Below are 20,718 nucleotides of genomic sequence, written 5' to 3'. Positions count from 1 at the left end.
TGGTCTCTTGCCCTCTCACAATTTCTGTCGAACCAATCCTGTTTCCTAGTTCTGCATCTCTGTTTTGGTATAAATTTTTTTGTGCCTTTATCATATATTTCACAAAACTTGCCATACATCTCATTCACTTCCTTGCCTAGCATCAAGTCTGTCCAATTATACTCACTAAAAAAATTTCTAAGGTCACCATAATGTCCTCTCCTGAAGTCTGGTTTTTCAACTGCTTCAACCTCCTTATTTTCTTCCAGCTTATAACGCATTGCATACTTTATTCCCAAAAAGACATGGTCACTTTTACCCAAGGGAGGAAGGTACTGAATGACAAATATCTCTTCCTCCTTCCTGGTAAATATCAAATCTAGCATGGAGGGAACGTCCCCTTCCCTCATCCTCGTAGCTTGTTTAACATGTTGATACAAGAATGTTTCCAGGATGAGGTCTACAAATTTACAGGTCCAAAAATCTTCTGTTTTAGCTTCATATGCTTCCCAGTCTATGGATTTCAAGTTGAAGTCACCGACTATCAACAGTCGTGATCTATCGTTATCCGCTCTCGCTATAATCTCTCTCATTATTGTTATAAGACCTTCACGTTTACTATCTAGCTCCTCCTTTGACCATGTGCTGCTTGGCGGTGGACTATATGCATTTATCATCATTAGTTTATCATCCTCATAGCAGATCTCTAGTGCTATTATGTCAACTTCTTGTGGATTGGCAGTCATTATTTCCTTCACCTTTAGGTGTTCTTTTACCAGCACAGCAACGCCACCGCCTTTCCTAATTTTTCTGTCCCGTCTCCAAATTGAGTAGCCTCTTGGGAATATGACCTCATTTAAAATTACATCTTCAAGTTTTGTCTCCGTGAGTGCAACAATGTCTGGTGTCTGCAGCTGTATTACATCACTTAACTCCAGTATCTTCGATCTCACTCCATCTATGTTGGTGTATGCAATCTTCAGGAACTTGTTCCCCCTCTCCTTATTCTTCACTCCCCCTCTCTCTATTGATTTTGTTGGTTTGCCTTTATGTACCACTTTACTGGTTTGCCTACCCCTATCACTTTGTAGAAAAAAGAATTTATTTCTTCTTCATTCCTGCTCTCATTTAAATGTTTTGCCTCGGCGAGGTTCAGTTTCAGCTTCTCTCTATCTTCTTTTGAAAGATCTCGTCTTAATGACCACCCTTTCACATCCTCATCCCTTTGCAATTTTCTAGCATTCCTTAGTACTTCTTCCATCTGTTTGGCACCGTTTAGGGTGATCCTCAAAGGTCGATCTTTCCCTTTTACGTACCTGCCTATTCTCCTGTAGTCGCACACATTCTCTCTGTTTGTAAGACCTTCCACGAGGCCAACAATTTTATCTACTACTTTAGCTTCTTCTACAGCTCTTTCTGACCTAGATGTTATCGCCTTTTCTTTGCAGCCAAAAATGATCAGGGACTTACTCCGATCAACTGTGTTTTGCACCAACTTCGGGTTAGATGCCAATTCTTTCCTCACTTCTAGCCTAATGTTTGTTTTATCTTGGTTGCTGCAGTGTTTGACTTCCTTTACTGCTTCTTCTATTTTTTCCTTCTCCTTGGCCACTTGTGCATAAGTGAGTTGCATATCTTTCTTGCACTGTTCTATTCCCTGTGTAACTTCCTCCATCTGTGCTGACAAAAGCTGTTTCTCCTGTTGAATTTCCTTGCCTAACCTATTGTAGTCATTTATGTTTAAATTTACTTTAACTTCTTCCAAAGCTATTTTTAAGAGTTTATTTTCTTCTTCCATGGCTTTGCAATTTGTTTCCAATTGATTCTTATCCTTGCGCAAGTCTTTCACTAAACCCTCAAGACATAAAACTTTGCTATTCAAATGGTCATTACTTTCTTTCAATTTACTAATTATTTCTACATGAGAGTTCACTATAGTATCTAAATTTACCAACTTGTTATGTAGACTACTAATATCAATGCTTTCTTCATTGAATCCCTCAAAATCAAGCTCTGTTTTGTTTTTCCCCTTGCCAGTGGCCATCTTGAATGTTCTTCTCTGCACTGTAAACACTAGGGCAACTTTTTCTCATCCGATTTTTCACTTCCCTTAGCACTTTCCTGTTATCTCACCTATTTTTCAAGAGCACTATACCTTTATGTTCTCTGGGACACCACTCACTACCATCAACCTGTACTACAATACTTAGGATTGTTGAAATATGCTGGAGCTCCTCTGCTGCAAGTGTTGACCCTAGGGGTGTCACCTTTTTCCAGGGTGTGTTTTCTTTTTCTTTAGGGGTGTGTGTGTGAGTGTGTGAGTGAGAGTGTGTGAGTGAGTGTATATATTTTTAACTTGTCGAGGTGGGACAGATGGAACGAATTCCGCATTGGAATGAATCGGCTTCGCCCCCATATAGTTAGTTCAAGTGAAAACACACTGTACCCCTGTACCAAACATTGGCATTTCTCGTCTATGAGGCTTTACTGTACCATAGACTCCAGTCTCCTGTTCAAGCTGGAATATAAGTAACAAGGGGCTGGTATAATAATTGCCAGTGCACAAAATGTGCCACTTGTTCAGCAGTGGTTCCATGAACATCTTTACCTCACTGGCTGAAAACCCATGAGAATCATGACTGGGTATGTCTATGTTCGTACCGGAATATAATATATCACCATTCTGGTTTCACAATCACAAAGAATTCCAATCCAAATCTGTGCTGTTTCGATGGGATATACTACTTGAAAACAAGATGTCCCTTGAAAAAACTAGTGATTCATCAATCAACATTCTGGCCTGGTACCAAGAAATCTTTGAACTTTCTTCTAAAATCAGTGAACATATTCCTTCCTCACTTTCCAGTCAATCCTTTGCATCTTATTATTTTCAAAATGAAGGCAGATAAGCAGCAAAAGAAACCTCTCCTGAGACGTGTATTTCCCAGAAACTAGGGTTGGAACAACGCTGTCATTCTTACAATAATAATACAATAATAAGTGGCAGCCAGTGGCGGGCTGCCACTGGCTGCCACTGCCACTCAGCATACCAACTTAGTGGTTCGTTATGGTGAACATGAATGTAGATACTTATATATAACATGTATATACAGTGTAATAACAGCAAAAGGAGTGTGGTGGAAAATCCATTTTGGTGATGGGTGTGGCAACATCTGCATGATTTGTCATGTTGGTAGGGGATGGCCACTATGCTCTTTGGGCATTATACCAGCTTAGTTGAACAGTTATGGTGAACAAAACATGTAGATACTTATTACCCTATATACAGACGTTATATATAACACCACAAACAGTATTGTTGGGGTGAAATTTTAGTGCGTCTGACCTTGAATGTGTGAGGGAAGCAGCCGCTACCTGACTGTGTGTAGCGATGTCTTTGAGTGCTTGAACTAACTATATCAACTTAGTTGTACAGTTGTGGTGAACAAAACATGTAGATACTTATATATAACATCTGTATATAGTGAATAAAAGCAAAAACAGTATTGTGGGAGGAGAATGTGGGTGAGTCAGGTGAGTTGAGGGAAGGAGGAAGTAGCAGCCAGTGGCGGGCTGCCACTACCACTGCCACTCCCACTCAGCATGCCAACTTAGTGGTTCGTTATGGTGAACACGAATGTAAATACTTATATATAATGTCTGTATATACAGGTAGTTAATAAAAGCAAAAACAGTATGGTGGGAGGAGAATGTGGGCGAGTGAGGTGTTGAGGGAGTGATTAGCAGCGAGTGGCTGGCTGGTGTGTGGTGGTAACTCCTCGTTGCTTTTTGACTCATAATACCAACTTAGGGGTTCGTTATGGTGAACAAAACCTACAGAAACTTATATAACCTGTGTATATAGTGTAATAATCAACAAGGTATTTGTTCACTATTTGATGAACATAATTGAATCAACAATATGCACACCACATAATTTTGAGTACAGCAATGATTCACACATTTTATTAAATAAATATATAACACTACACACTACTGAATAATATTTCAGCAAAAAAACTACAAAAAATCAATCAGAGACATTGAAATAATTGGCCAATTATCTCTTTGTGGCCACTCCTGCCTGACAGCTGGGGAGGAGCAGACCGCCTAGGACGCACACTGAGTCAGCGCCTGTTTTTTGCCAGACTCGGAGTCTTTTTTGTGTTCTCGGAGGCGTCCGAGAACACAAATTAACAGGTTTAGAAGAAAAAAAATTTTTTTTTTTTGGTATGCACCTGTGGGTGACAAATGCTAATTATAATTAGCCCTGAGCAACACAAGGGTTAAATAAAATAAAAAAACAGTTAAAACAATTTGAAAAATGGACAAATGCCATAAAGGTTCATTCAGTGTTTGTCGGGCAGGCTGCTCCATTATGACAATCTTTGTTCCAAATGCGTTCCATTTGTTTTGTATGTTTCATTTATTTCTCAATAATGAAGCAGCCTACCCGACAAACACTGAACGAACCTTTATGGCATTTGTCCGTTTTTCAAATTGTTTCAACTGTTTTTTTAATTTTTTATTTTTTTTATTTAAGAAACAGGCCCTGATGACGTCACAGCGCACCTTGTCCACGTCCCCACAGCCAAAGTGGAATTTGGTATTTATTTTTACATAGACATGTTCAGGGAAGGGAATTTATCATTTTACGAAGAGAAAAAAAATTTTTGGAAACACTTTATTTCATGCGCACAGGGGAAATTTCACAATAAACTCAGCGCAGCACGGTGGTTAACCCACATGACCCATAGGTGACCAGAAGCTAGATGCACGTTCGCCAGCCATAGGTGCTCACTTCAAACCAAGCCTACCCATGGCCATGAAGTATGCTGGGAATTTTTTTCAAGTTGGGTTTGATCACTGGAGGCCCGAGATGCTCACTTACTACCCACGTTAACCCATTAACTGCGCAACGCGCCTGCAGGCCCACGTCTGGGGTGCACTACGCGCCTTCGGGTATTTGTATTTTTTCACGTTCCATTCAAAACTCCCGCGGCTACATAGGGTTCACATCAGCTTCCTTAGGGCTCTTGTAAACAGACGCCATCTTTAAAAAAAATTGTGGTCCTTATTCCCAGGTGTAAGAGCTTCAGTACTCAGTGAGCAACCAAGGCCGGCGCACGCATCATGAGTTCACAGCACTGCTGTGAACTTGTGCAGCTTGTGAACTTGAACAGCTTGTGACCACAGCATCGCCTAATAATGTAAAAAAATATACAATGGAGCCTCGACTTATGATGCTAAACCGTTCCCAGAGACGGATCGTAAGTCGAAATATCGGAAGTCGAAGCGATTTTTCCCATAAGAAATAAAGGGATTTGAATTAATCCGTTCCCCACTCTTCAAAATATTAACATAAAAATACATTTTATACTGAATACAATGTTTTTTTCTAACTTCAATACAGTACCAAAGTTAGTCTTACCTTTATGGAGGGCTCTTGATGGCGTATGGAAGATGGTGATGGGGGAGAAGGAGAGTTGTTACTGTTTGGAAGGGGAGTCCCCTTCCATTATCACATCAGGCAGTGATGTTTTCTCTGGGGTACTCTCTCCTACGTTTTGCCTGAATACCACTAGGACCTGGTTGTAGTTCAGTGCTTGTTTGTCTCACTACAAATTTGTCAAGAGACATTTGTTTTTCCATTCGTTTTAACATTTGTCTGTAATGATGCATCACTTTAGCACCCATAATGTCCTATTTCTTAGCTAGTATGGTGGAGATCGTTGACAGATTTGTTGTACTGCCTAGCCAGTTCACTTACCTGCACACCATCTTCATATTTACAAATGATCTCTTGTTTCTGCTCTATGGTCATTTTTACATGGGATCTCATATGTTGAGCCTTATCACTGACTTTCCTGGAACTCATGGCGTATTATATAATAATTACTTTAATGTTCAAAATGCAAAAAATCACCACAAAAGCGGAATTTCTTATAGGCGCGATCGTCACTAAGCGGGTAGCTGTAATAAACTGAGGCAGGTCGGACCGCATGACCGGGAACCACGCGCTCAGCCAACCCGAACGTGTACCAACAAATATCGGATGTCGAGTCGCATTTTTCAATGAAATTTATATCGTAACTCGAAATTATCGTAAGTAGGGGCCATCGTATGTCGAGGTGCCACTGTATATATAACTTGTATTATTTAACCATGATAGTATTACAGAAGAGCCTGAGTGTGATAATGACTGTGTACAATGTTCAAATATTTGTGATTCAATGCTGTTCACGATATTCACAGCACTAGCCACAGCACCACAGCATTATTTCATCCATCTAGGAATCTTCAAACAACTTCTTAGGTTCCTTTACAAAATAAACTTGTGGTCAATAATATATTTGCAGGATTTAGTGACCAGTATTGTGATAACAGCAGGATTATGGTGATAATAAGCACGGTGCGTAGTATTGTGGGAGGAGGAACTGTGGTGAGGGAGCGTATCGAGGTAAACTCACTGTGTGTGGCAGCCACTCTGTTTTGATCATCATACTAGCTTAGTGGTTCGCTATGGTGAACACACATGTACATGGATATATACAATGTGTGTATATACCCATGTACATATGTGCGTAATATTGTGGGGGGAGGAATTGTGGTGAGGGAGCAAGGGAGAGAATCGAGGTAGCCTCACTGTGTGTGGCAGCAACTCTTGTTTTGCCCATCATACTAACTTAGTGGTTCGCTATGGTGAACACATTTGTACATGGGTATATACAATGTGTGTATAGAGTGTAGTAACAGCAACAGGAGTATGTTGGGAGGAGCTATTTTGGCGAGGGAGGTGATGTAATTGTAGCGTCGTCTGCTGGCTGCTGTGTGATTTCTCATGCAGTGTATGGTGGCCATTGTAAAGTTTGGACACAATCCTGGCTTACTTGCATAGTTCTGGTGAATAAAACATGTAGATAGGTATACATGTGTAAATAGTGTAATACAAACAATAACAGTATAGTGGGAGGAGCAATGTTGGCGAGTAAGATGTTGGAGGAGTGAGGGAGAGACAATGTTGGAGGAGTGAGGGTGTGGCAGCTGACACTCGCAGAGTTCTGAGTGTGTTGATGGTGAATGTATATAGTGTGTGATAGTGTACAGTGTGTAAATAGACTGTATATATACATAAATTAGCATGATATAATGGAAATATGTGCTGGATATGTGTACACACGTGTCATGCACGTAACACAGTGTCTTCGGACAGTACGGATGTTCTATTGCCATAATACAGTGTACGTGTTCATTATACAACTCGCTCATCCTGCCCCGAGCGCCCTACCAGCCCCGGGGGCGTACGCCACGGGCGACCAGGAAATGATGACGTCACGCACGAACTTACGGACCCCATTGCAGCCAAAGTACATACAATTTCGACCTTCTGTTACTATACCCATACTCAGGGAAGGGTTTTTGACACTTTCAAAACAGAAAAGAATTTTTTCCACAGATTTTATTTCCTGCACACTGGGGGGGGTGACATATTTGGAAGCTGCGCAGTTAAGGGGTTAATGCGCATTAGTTTTGAACCCCGCACTACCAAGAAACTTCTTTTCTTTATAAGCACACCACCCGTCAACAAAGATATGTCAGTAAGCACAGTACAGGGGTTCAACTCCTCCTCTCTAGTAATTTAGTCCTCTTTAATCTCCAAAAGCTCAGCATTTTTAACAAGCAGGACAACAACCTTATACAAGGCAAATACGGAGAAGTTTATGCTATCTTCGTTTTCCCTGAAATATGTACTGTACTTAATATGTTGGTTTTAGGCTATCTGGGAACTAATATTTCCCCTATAGTAATCCAAACATGGGAAATCTGGATCTGACTTACAAATAACCGACTTCAAATGTCTTTTTGGACGCATCCTGTTCATAAGTCGGGGACTCCTTGTACTGATGTCGAAAGATTATAAAGTTGATAAATATATGTGTATCATTTTTTTTACATGGGAAGATGCAAGTGAGATAGATTGACAATTCATACGAAAAGCTGCAGGCTATATGATGAAAGACAAGCATGAAATGGATATTCCACTAATGCAAATATCAAGAAATCCAAGATCAGGGGTAAAGATTGATATGTACAATGCTTCAGTGTTAATAAACAGCAAATTAATTAGAAGAGCCAAGTCTCATCAATTACCTGATGTGTAATGACTTGTACATCTTGATTCTGGTCCATTTCGTTCATGTCGCCGTCCATCGTCAAAGTGTCCTCACTACTTACTGCAAGAGGGTCAGAAACAGTGTGATTGTTGCCGACTTGCTGCATATCAGGGTCTCCTAATCTCAATTCTTCCCCGTCGACAGAAATGTTATTGACCGAGTGCAGCTGTCCACCCGCTCTGTGGATATCTTGAGGAACTTGCTGCAAATCTTCCTGAACTGAGTGTATCTCTTCGTTTATTGACCTTATACCGGCATCTACAGGTCTGAGATCAATCACAGGAGACAGGTGATGTTTCTGGGAAGATGAGGGGTGAAGATCTGGTGATAAGGATTCACCTGTCACCCTGGGGAGAGACTGGTGATCCATTCTGAAATTGAAGTCATTATTGTCGTACATTTTACTTAATAATTTAAGGAAAACTTCACATTAACCCTTAGATCATGCAATACTGTACATACATACATATATAATTTGACAAAAAAATTTAACGTAAGTTTTTAAAACTTGCACAAACACTTTCCAATTTTTTTTGCATAATCAACTAGGCAAATGCTCCAACTTTGTCTAAATGATCACAATGTAACTTTAAAAACAAGAGAATCAAAATTAATATCAAAATTGAATATTGAAAATTTCAGATTTTCAATTCAGAATAAAAAATATGAACTATCATTAATTGTTCATTTAATGTTATTATTCTCTCAGAATAGCATATGTTCTTCATTTTCATAAAATTTGAATATGGGTCTTCTGTCTAGTTTACTGTAAAAAAAAATTGTCAATATGGCATTTGAAATACACTATGTAGCAAATTTAGACCCCAAAAAAATTATAACTCCAATGTATAAAGTTTATGAAAAACCCATTCTGATGGGATTGTAGAACAGACAGCTGAGCACACACTATGTCAAAATAGTGAGAATCGGTTAATAACTGGAATTTTAGAAGCCACTCAAAGTTGAAACTCTAGTTTCAGAGATAATTAATGTTGAAGTAATCAACAATGAATAAAGGTAGTTTTAATTCGTTAATTTAATTGCATGTTTTAATAAACACTGCTTGGCATTCGTACTCAAATATGTTCAAGTTGTAGTTTAATGTGTTGAAATGAAGAAAAAATAATCCCCAAAAAAACACAAAATATAGGGATAATTATAATAATTATAATGATTTAGGGGATATATTTAGGGTATACTTTATATAAGTGAAAAAGCCCTAATATGGTCCATAATCATCAAAACAACCTAAAGAGACAAAGAAAATAGAGTTTGAAATCAGAGAAAAATCAGCCAAAACAATTGAAAGTCCCAAGTTTTGCGAGTTGTGACTGATTTATTTGTTGACCAATTTCATTCTATCTTAACATAGTTATGAAAATACAGTGGAACCTCGAATAACAAACTTAATCTGTTCCGGCGCCGTGATCGTCACGTGAAACGGAAGTCATACAAAACGAATGTCCCCATTGACAATAATGGAAATCAAATTAATCCGTTCTACCACCGAAAAACATCAATATGGCATTTAATGTTTTAAATAATGGAGCAGCCTACCTTACATACACTGAACAAACCTTCATGAAATTTTTCTTTCTTCAAATTTGTTCAATATTGTTTTTTCATTTGTCTTATAGCAAAAGGTTTGTTCGGTGTTCAGCAGGTAGGCTACTCCATGTTTCTTAAATAAAAAAAAAAAACGAAAATAAAATAAAAAATAAAAAAATTGAAAAAGAGAACAAATATCAAAAAGGTTCGTTCATTGTTCAGCAGGTAGGTTGCTCCATGTTTCATAAATAAAAAAACGAAAAATAAAAACAGTTGAAACAATTTGAAAAATGGACAAATGCCATAAAGGTTCGTTCAGTGTTTGTCAGGTAGGCTGCTCCATTATGACAATCTTTCTTTGTTTCAAATATGTTCCATTTGTTTTGTATTTTTCATTTGTCTCAATAATGGAGCAGCCTATCCGACAAGCACTGAATGAACCTTTATGGCATTTGTCTATTTTTCAAATTGTTTCAACTCTTTTTTTTTATTTTTTTTTATTTTTTTTTTTATTTAAGAAACATGGAGCAGCCTACCTGCTGATCACAGAACGAACATTTTTGACATTTGTTCTGTTTCAAAATCTTTCATTTTATTTTATTTTTTTTTATTTAACCCTTAAAGTGCGCATCACGTCATAAAACAAAAAATGAAAAGAGGTAGAACTCTTTCCAATCCCAAGCAAACAAGCAAATGCCACACTCCACTGCAGCACCGCTCGTCTGCACCGCCCTTCCCTCTCCAAGAGGGAGACAGTGGGGAGCCCTTCCCTCTCCAAGAGGGGGACGGGAGCCCCGGACCTCCCCGCAGCGGCTACCCAGCATTCCAGTTCGGAGGCTAAGCATCAAACAACGTGAAAAACTGCCGACCAGAGGGAAGGAAGGTTACCAGGGAGCTTCTGAGGCTCACCCAGAAAATGTTTCATTACATTCAATGCTGGTTTTCTGTGAGGAGCCCCTTTGGCTCCCTGGAGCTACATAACTAAAGATAAGGAAAAGGGGGACTTACCTGGGAGGTGGCCGCCACACACTCCTCAACATGAAGTGAAAACCACACAGACGACTAGGACCAGGAACGTTGACAAGATAATGTGCGACCAGGACCCTGTTCGACCTCCAAAATCCCTGTGCCCGAATATCAGCCCAGACATATTACCAAAGACGGCAGTTACAGCAGCAAACTTACGAATGTCGTGGGCACAAGGATTGACAGCAGGCTGGTTAGACTTAATGACCTGTGGACGACCTGGGAGACCTGAGCCCTGGAACAGGGAACAAGGGAAACCGGATCGACCAAAAGTGCATCCCCGGCCACAGAAGCCAAGGTGCGCAAGTAATGGCGAAGCACAGCAGCTGGACACAGCACTTGATGCACCCCCGGCCTTACCAACTAAGCATCAATGACCCAAGGACCCCTCCGGAAAGCAGCCGTCTCGTTCTTCGCCAGAAAAAAAGAAGGCTGCAACTGAACAAACCTACCACCAGGACTGAATAGCAGAAACGTCTGCACCAGAGGAGAGCATGAAGCTCACCAACCTGAAGCTCATGCCAACTGAAAGAGGGCCTTGGAAAAACTATCTTGAACCGAAGGAGCCACTACAAACCGAGAAGACAAGAAAAGAGAGCACCCTATCTAAGGACCAGGACAACTCAGGCGGCGCACAAGCAGACCAGAGGTGAAACAAAGCACGAGAAAGCTTAAGAAATAGGGCCGAAGTGACATCCACCCCAAATGCAAACAGGAGTGGCTCCGCCAGTGCCACACGATATGAGGCAACATACATACTAAAGGAAATTCTTGTTTCAATTCTTCCTCCGTGGTCTGTCTGATGCTCACATTTTTCATCACGTGTTAATTTTCGTGATTTACACACGCACATGTGCAATTACCTAAGTGTAATTACCTAAGTGTAGTTACAGGATGAGAGCTACACTCGTGGTGTCCCGTCTTCCCAGCACTCTTTGTCATATAACGCTTTGAAACTACTGACGGTCTTGGCCTCCACCACCTTCTCACCTAACTTGTTTCAACTGTCTACCACTCTGTTTGCAAAAGTGAATTTTCTTATATATCTTCGGCATCTGTGTTTAGCTAGTTTAAATCTATGACCTCTTGTTCTTAAAGTTCCAGGTCTCAGAAAATCTTCCCTATCAATTTTATCAATTCCTGTTACTATTTTGTATGTAGTGATCATATCACCTCTTTTTCTTCTGTCTTCTAGTTTTGGCATATTTAATGCCTCTAGCCTCTCCTCGTAGCTCTTGCCCTTCAGTTCTGGGAGCCACTCAGTAGCATGTCTTTGCACCTTTTCCAGTTTGTTGATGTGCTTCTTAAGATATGGGCACCACACAACCGCTGCATATTCTAGCTTTGGCCTAACAAAAGTCGTGAACAATTTCTTTAGTATATCGTCATCCATGTATTTAAAAGCAATTCTGAAGTTAGAAAGCGTGGCATAGGCTCCTCGCACAATATTCTTTACGTGGTCCTCAGGTGATAGTTTTCTATCTAGAACCACCCCTAGATCTCTTTTATCAGAATTCTTTAAAGATTTCTCACATAATATATAGGTTGTGTGAGGTCTATGTTCTCCTATTCCACATTCCATAACATGGCATTTATTAACATTAAATTCCATTTGCCAAGTGGTGCTCCATATACTTATTTTGTCCAGGTCATCTTGAAGGGCATGACAATCATCTAAGTTTCTTATCCTTCCTATTATCTTAGCATCATACCTTACCTTGAGGTTACCTTGAGGTGCTTCCAGGGCTTAGCGTCCCCGCGGCCCGGTCGTCGACCAGGCCTCCTGGTTGCTGGACTGATCAACCAGGCTGTTGGACGCGGCTGCTCACAGCCTGACGTATGAGTCACAGCCTAGTTGATCAGGTATCCTTTGGAGGTGCTTATCCAGTTCTCTCTTGAACACTGTGAGGGGTCGGCCAGTTATGCCCCTTATGTGTAGTGGAAGCGTGTTGAACAGTCTCGGGCCTCTGATGTTGATAGAGTTCTCTCTCAGAGTACCTGTTGCACCTCCGCTTTTTAACGGGGGTATTCTGCACATCCTGCCATGTCTTCTGGTCTCATGTGATGTTATTTCTGTGTGCAGGTTTGGGACCAGCCCCTCTTAACATTTTCCATGTGTAAATTATTATATATCTCTCCCGCCTGCGCTCAAGGGAGTACAGATTTAGGCTCTTTAGTCGGTCCCAATAGTTTAGGTGTTTTACTGAGTGAATTCTAGCAGTATAGGATCTCTGCACGCTCTCCAGGTCGGCAATTTCTCCAGCTTTGAAAGGGGCTGTCATTGTGCAGCAGTACTCCACTCTAGAGAGCACAAGCGTTTTGAAAAGTGTCATCATCGGTATAGCATCTCTAGTGTGAAAAGTTCTTGTTATCCAACCTGTCATTTTTCTTGCAGTTGTGACGGCTACTTTATTGTGTTCTTTAAAGGTAAGGTCTTCCGACAAGAGTACACCCAGATCCTTTACATTGCCTTTTCGTTCTATGTTATGATTTGCCTAAGTTTTGTACGTGGTCCGTTTTTATATTTTTATTTTTTCCTTAGCGCATGAGCTGGAACTTATCTTCGTTAAACACCATATTATTTTCTGTAGCCCATAGAAAGACCTGATCTACATCTGACTGGAGGTTTGCCGTGTCCTCTATGTTGCCTACTCTCATGAAGATCCTAGTGTCATCTGCAAAGGATGATACAGTGCTATAGGTTGTGTTCTTGTCTATGTCCGATATGAGGATGAGAAAAAGTACTGGAGCAAGCACAGTACCCTGGGGGACTGAGCTCTTCACGGTTGATGGGCTGGATTTTATTTTGTTGACTATTACACATTGGGTTCTGTTGGTCAGGAAATTGTAGATCCATCTGCCTATTTTTTCGGTAATTCCTTTTGAACACATTTTATGTGCAATAACGCCATGATCACATTTATCAAAAGCTTTTGCGAAATCTGTGTAAATTACATCAGCGTTTTGTTTGTCTTCCATAGCATCTAATGCCATATCATAGTGGTCCAGCAACTGCGACAGGCAAGAGCGCCCTGTTCTGAAACCGTGTTGTCCGGGGTTATGGAGATGCTGTGATTCCATGTATTTTGTGATCTTACTTCTTAGCACTCTCAAAAATTTTATAATGTGCGATGTTAGTGCTATCGGTCTATAATTTTTTGCCTCTGCCTTATTTCCTCCTTTATGAAGTGGTGCTATCTCTGCTGTTTTTAGTATGTCAGGGATAACGCCAGTATCTAGGCTTTGTCTCCACAGAATGTGGAGGGCCTGCGATAGTGGTTTTGTACAGTTCTTGATGAATATGGAGTTCCAAGAATCCGGGCCTGGTGCAGAGTGCATAGGCATACTGTTTATGGCTTCTTCAAAATCTAGTGGGGACAGGGTGACGTCTGATATATGATTTGATGTTGGTATCATATCCATGAAAAATTCCTTTGGGTTATCAATCTTTAGTGCGTTTAATGGCTCACTGAAAACAGAGTCGTACTGCTTCCTCAGTAGCTCACTCATTTCTTTGTTGTCATCGGTGAAAGTTCCATCTCCCTTTCGCAGGGGCCCGATACTAGATGTGGTTTTTGATCTTGATTTTGCATAGGAGAAAAAATATTTCGGATTTCTCTCTATTTCACTGATGGCCTTTTGCTCTCTTTGCCTCTCCTGGGTTTTGTATGATTCTTGTAGCTTGAGTTCAATTGTTTCTATTTCTCTACCTAACCTTCTTCGCCGGTCTTGAGATAGGGTGCGACTCAAGTTGTTCTGCGATTCGTTTTCTTCGCCTATATAGGGAACGACGTTCCCGTTCCAATCTGCATCTCTTTCTCTTTTTTCTTAGGGGTATGCGGTTTGAACATATTTCTAGTGCTACTGATCATCAGCAAACATGTTCATATAATTCTGTATACCAACTGGTAGATCATTTATGTAGACAATAAACATCACTGGTGCAAGAACTGAACCCTATGGTACTCCACTTGTGACATTTCTCCAGTCCGATACATTACCTCTGATCACTGCCCTCATTTTTCTATCAGTCAGAAAATTTTTCATCCGTTAGAAGCTTACCTGTCACCCCTCCAATATTTTCCAGTTTCCAGCACAACCTCTTATGTGGAACTCTGTCGAAAGCCTTTTTTAGGTCCAGATAGATGCAGTCAACCCAACCATCTCTTTTCTGTAATATCTCTGTTACTCAATCATAAAAACTGAGTAAATTCGATACACAGGATCTTCTAGATCGAAAACCATACTGTCTGTCTGATATTATATGATTTCTCTCCAGGTGTTCTACCCATTTAGTTTTAATTATTTTTTCCAATATTTTGACTATTACACTTGTCAATGATACAGGTCTATAATTAAGGGGGTCTTCCCTGCTTCCACTTTTGTAGATTGGAACTATGTTAGCCTTTTTCCACACATCAGCTACAACTCCTGTAAACAGGGATTCCTGAAAAAATCAGGTGAAATCACACACACACACACACACGTACGTGTGTGTGTGTGTGTGTGTGTGTGTGTGTGTGTGTGTGTGTGTATGTATATGCATGTGTATGTATGTATGTATGTATGTATGTGTATATATATATATATATATATATATATATATATATATATATATATATATATATATATATATATATATATATATATATATGTATATATATATATATATATATATATGTATATATATATATATATATATATATATATGTATATATATATATATATATATATATATATATATATATATATATATATATATATATATATATATATAATGTATATATATATATATATATATATATATATATATATATAATGTATATATATATATATATATATATATATATATATATATATATATATATATATATGTATATATATATATATATGTATATATATATATATATATATATATATATATATGTATATATATATATATATATATATATATATATATATATATATATATATATATATGTATATATATATATATATATATATATATATATATATATATATATATGTATATATATATATATATATATATATATATATATATATATATATATATATATATATGTATATATATATATATATATATATATATATATATATATATATATATATATATATATATATATATATATATATATATATATACACATATACATACAGGGTATGTGGAAGCTGGTCAGAATTGCATTTCTCCTTCATAAATGCACATTAATGACGCTATGTAAAAAGACACAGCGAATACTTTGTTCAATAAATCACTGAATTATATGTTTAACAGATCTCTAACTCTGTCCATGGAGGCCAGAAGAAAATGTATATATGCTGGTTAGCATTGAAAATGTGTGGCCACGTCTATGGTAAAAACAAATAAAAAAAAACTGCTATACTGTACTAGTTTCCCTTAATATTTCATTCATCTATGAGAAAGTTTTAAATCATGATCAGAGCCCATATTAATGAATTACAATTCAAATCCTAGTTTTTCCCCACACGTCAGTGAATTTCCGTGAGCAAAATTTTAATTTCAACCAATTATATGATGAACAACTATAAGAGACCCTGTCTGTAAAGAGATTCCACCATTTCTAATTTATTTCTCTTGCCCCAGTTCTGAAATAAGATTTTTAAAGGTAGCAGGGCCCATACCTTTCAATATGTTCAATAGTTTTCCTAAGGATTTTAACTGTTTCATCTACTTCTGCATCTATTTAAATAATTAAAAACATGACTGGAACCATATTTAAAGAATTAGCATTCATACTCTAATATTTTCCACACACTTATGGGTGAATCATCCCCAGGTGTAGTAGAGAAGCAACCTGGCACCTGCCAACGACCTGGCACCTCCCAGAGACCTGGCACCTCCTAGCAACCTGGCACCTCCCAGCAACCTGGCACCTCCCAGTGACCTGGCACCTCCATGCGACCTGGTACCTCCATGCGACCTGGCACTCGACTGAAAAACCACGTACAGGCATACCTCAGAATAAGAGTTTAATCCGTTCCTGGAGACGCCTCGCCTTCCGAAAACTCGCATTCCGAAGTTAATTTCCCCATAAGAAATAAAGGGAAATGAATTAATCCGTTCCTGACTACCCCAAAAACCCCACATCAAACTAAATTTTTATACCTAATTTACCTAATTCATCTAAATAAACCTACAAAACTGTGTTCCAGTTATTACTTACCTTGCTGTCGAGTGCTGTAGGCGTATGGAAGATGGTGAGGAGGGGGGAGGAGGAGAGGAGTTACTGTTTGGAAGGGGAGTCCCCTTCCATAATCACATCACATAACCCCATGCCTTGTAACACTATGGATACCACTTCTCTTTCTAAATTTTTCAAACCAGCCCCTGCTTGCCTTAAACTCTTTCTTATCTGCATCACTCGTTGCAGGGGTATTCTTTAGAAGGTCTTCGTGCAACACCCTGGCTTTCTCACAAATAATGGCCTCCAAAACACTATCACCCCTCAACTCCTTGTCGTGTATCCAAATTAATAACAACTTTTCCACTTCTTCAAGTATTTGTGGTCTTTGTGCCATTAATGTTCTTACTCCTTTTGCCACTTTAGCACCCATAATCTTATTTTTCTTCTTAAGTATAGTGCATATTGTTGATGTGGCTTTGTTGTACTGCCTACAAAGTTCAACAACACGTGTACCGTTCTCATGCTTCCGAATGATCTCTTGTTTCTCCTCTATTGTCATCCTCACATGAGCTTTCTGGCCTTTATCCTTACCACTGGCTTTCTTGGGACCCATGGTGAGATATATAATAACAAATTGTATAGACAAATCACCAAAAATCCAACAAAACACTGAAAATCCGCGAGAAGAATTGATGTGGGGGTAGTCACTGAGCGCGAGACAATGGTAAACTGAGGGGCGGCAGGGCGGAGGGGTGACGATCGCCGAACCACCACGCGCTAGGTCGGCCTGTACGCGTATCAACAAACTCGCGTCCCGAAGTAACCCTCGCCTTCTGAGACAAATTTTTGGAGTAAATACTGCTCGCCTTCCGAAAACCTCGCATACAGGGACAATCGCATTCCGAGGTACCACTGTAAACCACACTCTCGCACGACATCCTGCCACCACCCCTAGACACTCAACATGCTGTACTATTGGCACATCAAGGAAGACTGATGCCATCACATCCCAGACTTAAAGAGCCTAACCTAACCAATCTTAAACTAACTAACCCCAATCCAACTTAACCTTATACACACTAACCCCCACATTACTTAATGTCATCTAACCTCTATTAATGTCCCCCTAATGACAGTAGGGTAATCTACCCTAACCTATCTGAATTACGATTAACTTCTTAACATGCTTCGACTTGCATCATTCAAAATAATCTGCTAATATAAATCTAAACCAAGTATCCCCAGTTTGCTAACTGTAGGTAATAACAAAGTCATCATAATCAATCCACTGCTGCCCACTGGATGAGGGGGGGCGGGTTGCAGGATAAACATATCAATTGTGACACTAGCTCTCCACATGTCAATTGTTTACTTTAGAAACTGTACTTGTGGTCTGTCTCGAGCCCATTGTTGATGGGACGATGTGCACTGAATTTTGTAACTAGCTCAGCAAGATTGTAACTTGCTTAGCTAAGTGAATTGTGGGATTCAATCCCTGAGCCCATTATGTGCCTAAGTAACCTTTTCCACTACTGCCCACAAGATGGGTATGGGGTGCATAATAAATGAACTAAACTAACTTGAGTAAACCACACATTTTCCATAGAAGAGCAACACTTAGCTACCACCATCAACATAACTCCTCATCTTTGCCGTTCTGAGTCAAGCTCCACTCATGTTTATTTTTGTCACCATCCTCACATCCTCACACAAATAGATGACCTCGATAACTTTCAAACTCTGCCAAATTATGAACCTTGATGCGCCACTAAGAGTGATATATCTTTTAACATTACCACTCTTGCAGTAATCAGGAGGAAAAACCTTCATGCAAACTGCACATATCGCAAAGAAGAAAAATTTCACCGATCAAAATTTAAATTTCACCCTTGGGCTGGACAGTAGAGTGATGATCTTGCTTCATGCAAGTCCACAGGAACCCATTAGGGTATCAATCCCCGACTGATCAAGTGGTTGGACACCATTTCTTTTCCCCCCCCCCCTAATTATATCCAAAATCCTCATCCTGATCCCTCCCTAGTGCTATATACTGTACCTGTAGTTGCAATGTCTTGATGCTTCCATCTGATAATTCTCTTCCCTTCCCTGTGATGACATTTCACCCCTCACTGCCAGTATTTTTCAAGATCCAGCCTCTTAAATTTTATATTTTAATGGTAGGTTATCTCGAGATGATTTCGGGGCTTAGCGTCCCCGCGGCCCGTTCCTCGACCAGGCCTCTTTTTTGTTACACACCCCCAGGAAGCAGCCTGTAGCAGCTGTCTAACGCCCAGGTACCTATTTACTGCTAGGTGAACAGGCGCATCAGGGCGAAAGAAACTTTTGCCCATTTGTTTCCACCTCCACCGGGAATCGAACCCAGAACCTCAGGACTACAAATCCAATGTGCTGTCCACTCAGCTGTCAGGCTACTAGGGCCTGACAGTAGGGCCAAAATTATGTGGAATTGTTGTTTAACAGTCGAAAGGCCTGGTTCAATTGAACTAGGCCCTCTGACTTTTCCACACGTCTGGGAACCTGGCCTTGTACCTTGAGGAACTTTGCACATTGCCTGCTTCATCGCACTTGTTCAGCTAAGCAGATAGCATATACCATCTTCTTCTTGATGGTATATGCAGTTTACATGAAGGGTTTATCCTCCCACTGACTGCATGAGTACATATGTTGGGAGACATGTCAGTGTTGAGAATGACATGTTGAATCTAGCTGGAGGTGACAAAACATAGAAAGCACCCAGTACAGAATTGATCTAGTTGGAAGATATGCAGGGAATATATCTGATGGGGAAATTATGCTATGGTGACTTAGATCATCTAAACTAGCTTTCTATCCCCGAAATTAAGAAACGAAAACATTACTTATTTATTTATTTATTTTTTTTTGCACAGCATCACACACTTCATAACACCCTTTGAACGACTCAATTTTTACCCAACACAGAATAAAAAGGCCTTCTTACCCCTGTGCAATCTCGTGCAGGAACCCGCGACACCCTGTTCAGATGACAAGAGGTGGTCAGCGAGGCAGGAAGGTGGAGGAGCCATCGCCCCGGGAGCAACAACACGAGGAAGACCCTCCATGACCACCACCATATGACACCAGAATGTAAACACGGGGCTCTGGAGAGACCAGCTTTGACGAGAGTGATTCTAATTGCTTCCATTTTTTAAGGATACCTATAGAAGCAACTTGCATTATATCCTTCGTAATACTAAATATAGCTAAGATACAGATGAATGCAACTCACAATGATGCCTGATAATCGTGTCCCAGTCAATTTGATTGAAAATTTGGAGTTTCGGCCGACACGGGACAAGACGAGAAAACTGTCTGACAGGTATATTTTGTCGACATATTAACTTTGCATTAATAAAGTTAATATGCTTAAGGAATAAAAATGGAAATAATAAAAGTTAATTACAAGGAAATACATATTGCTGAAAGCAATGAAAATATTTACAAAAACTGCTGAAAATATATTGCAAGGCGGCTACGGATATATTCTGACTTTGGAACAACTACATTTTGCGGCTAACCTAAGCTACTTGAAAACAAAACAACAGTGTAAAAACACACTGTTTTATATTAAGAACTATTTATATATCTGTTAACAAAAACAATCAGACTTTGGAACTTGAGGTATATAATAATATATTGTATTTATTTATATATTTATTTACTATATACAAGAAGGAACGCATATATGTTGTGATTGACTATGACATACATGACAATTTCAGTTTCTTTCTTTATTATGCACCCCATACCCATCCCGTGGACGGTGGTGTAAAGGATTACAGAGG

The 20,718-nt window shown here is 39.4% G+C and overlaps 1 protein-coding gene across 3 annotated transcripts in view; it reads right to left on the bottom strand.

Annotated features, from left to right (window-relative positions):
• Window positions 1–20,280, bottom strand: part of LOC138353996 (uncharacterized) — a 117,971-nt gene extending 97,691 nt beyond the window's left edge. The window contains exons 1-2 of one of the 3 annotated variants that reach the window (XM_069307702.1): window positions 20,163–20,280; window positions 8,131–8,524 (exon numbers count right to left, since the gene is read on the bottom strand). In XM_069307702.1, coding sequence (XP_069163803.1) covers window positions 8,131–8,523 — 393 coding nt within the window. In that variant the 5' untranslated portion in view covers window position 8,524; window positions 20,163–20,280. Of the gene's footprint in view, window positions 1–8,130; window positions 8,525–19,874; window positions 20,105–20,162 lie in introns of those variants that run through there. The other 2 variants (XM_069307703.1, XM_069307704.1) reach the window with 2 other exon arrangements.
• Between the last annotated feature and the right edge of the window lie 438 nt (window positions 20,281–20,718).

This window comes from Procambarus clarkii, chromosome 60 (genome assembly GCF_040958095.1).
Source record: "Procambarus clarkii isolate CNS0578487 chromosome 60, FALCON_Pclarkii_2.0, whole genome shotgun sequence".
NCBI lineage: Eukaryota > Metazoa > Arthropoda > Malacostraca > Decapoda > Cambaridae > Procambarus > Procambarus clarkii.
Note: the sequence above shows the minus strand (reverse complement) of the source record. Positions and strands in the feature narration are given on the sequence as shown.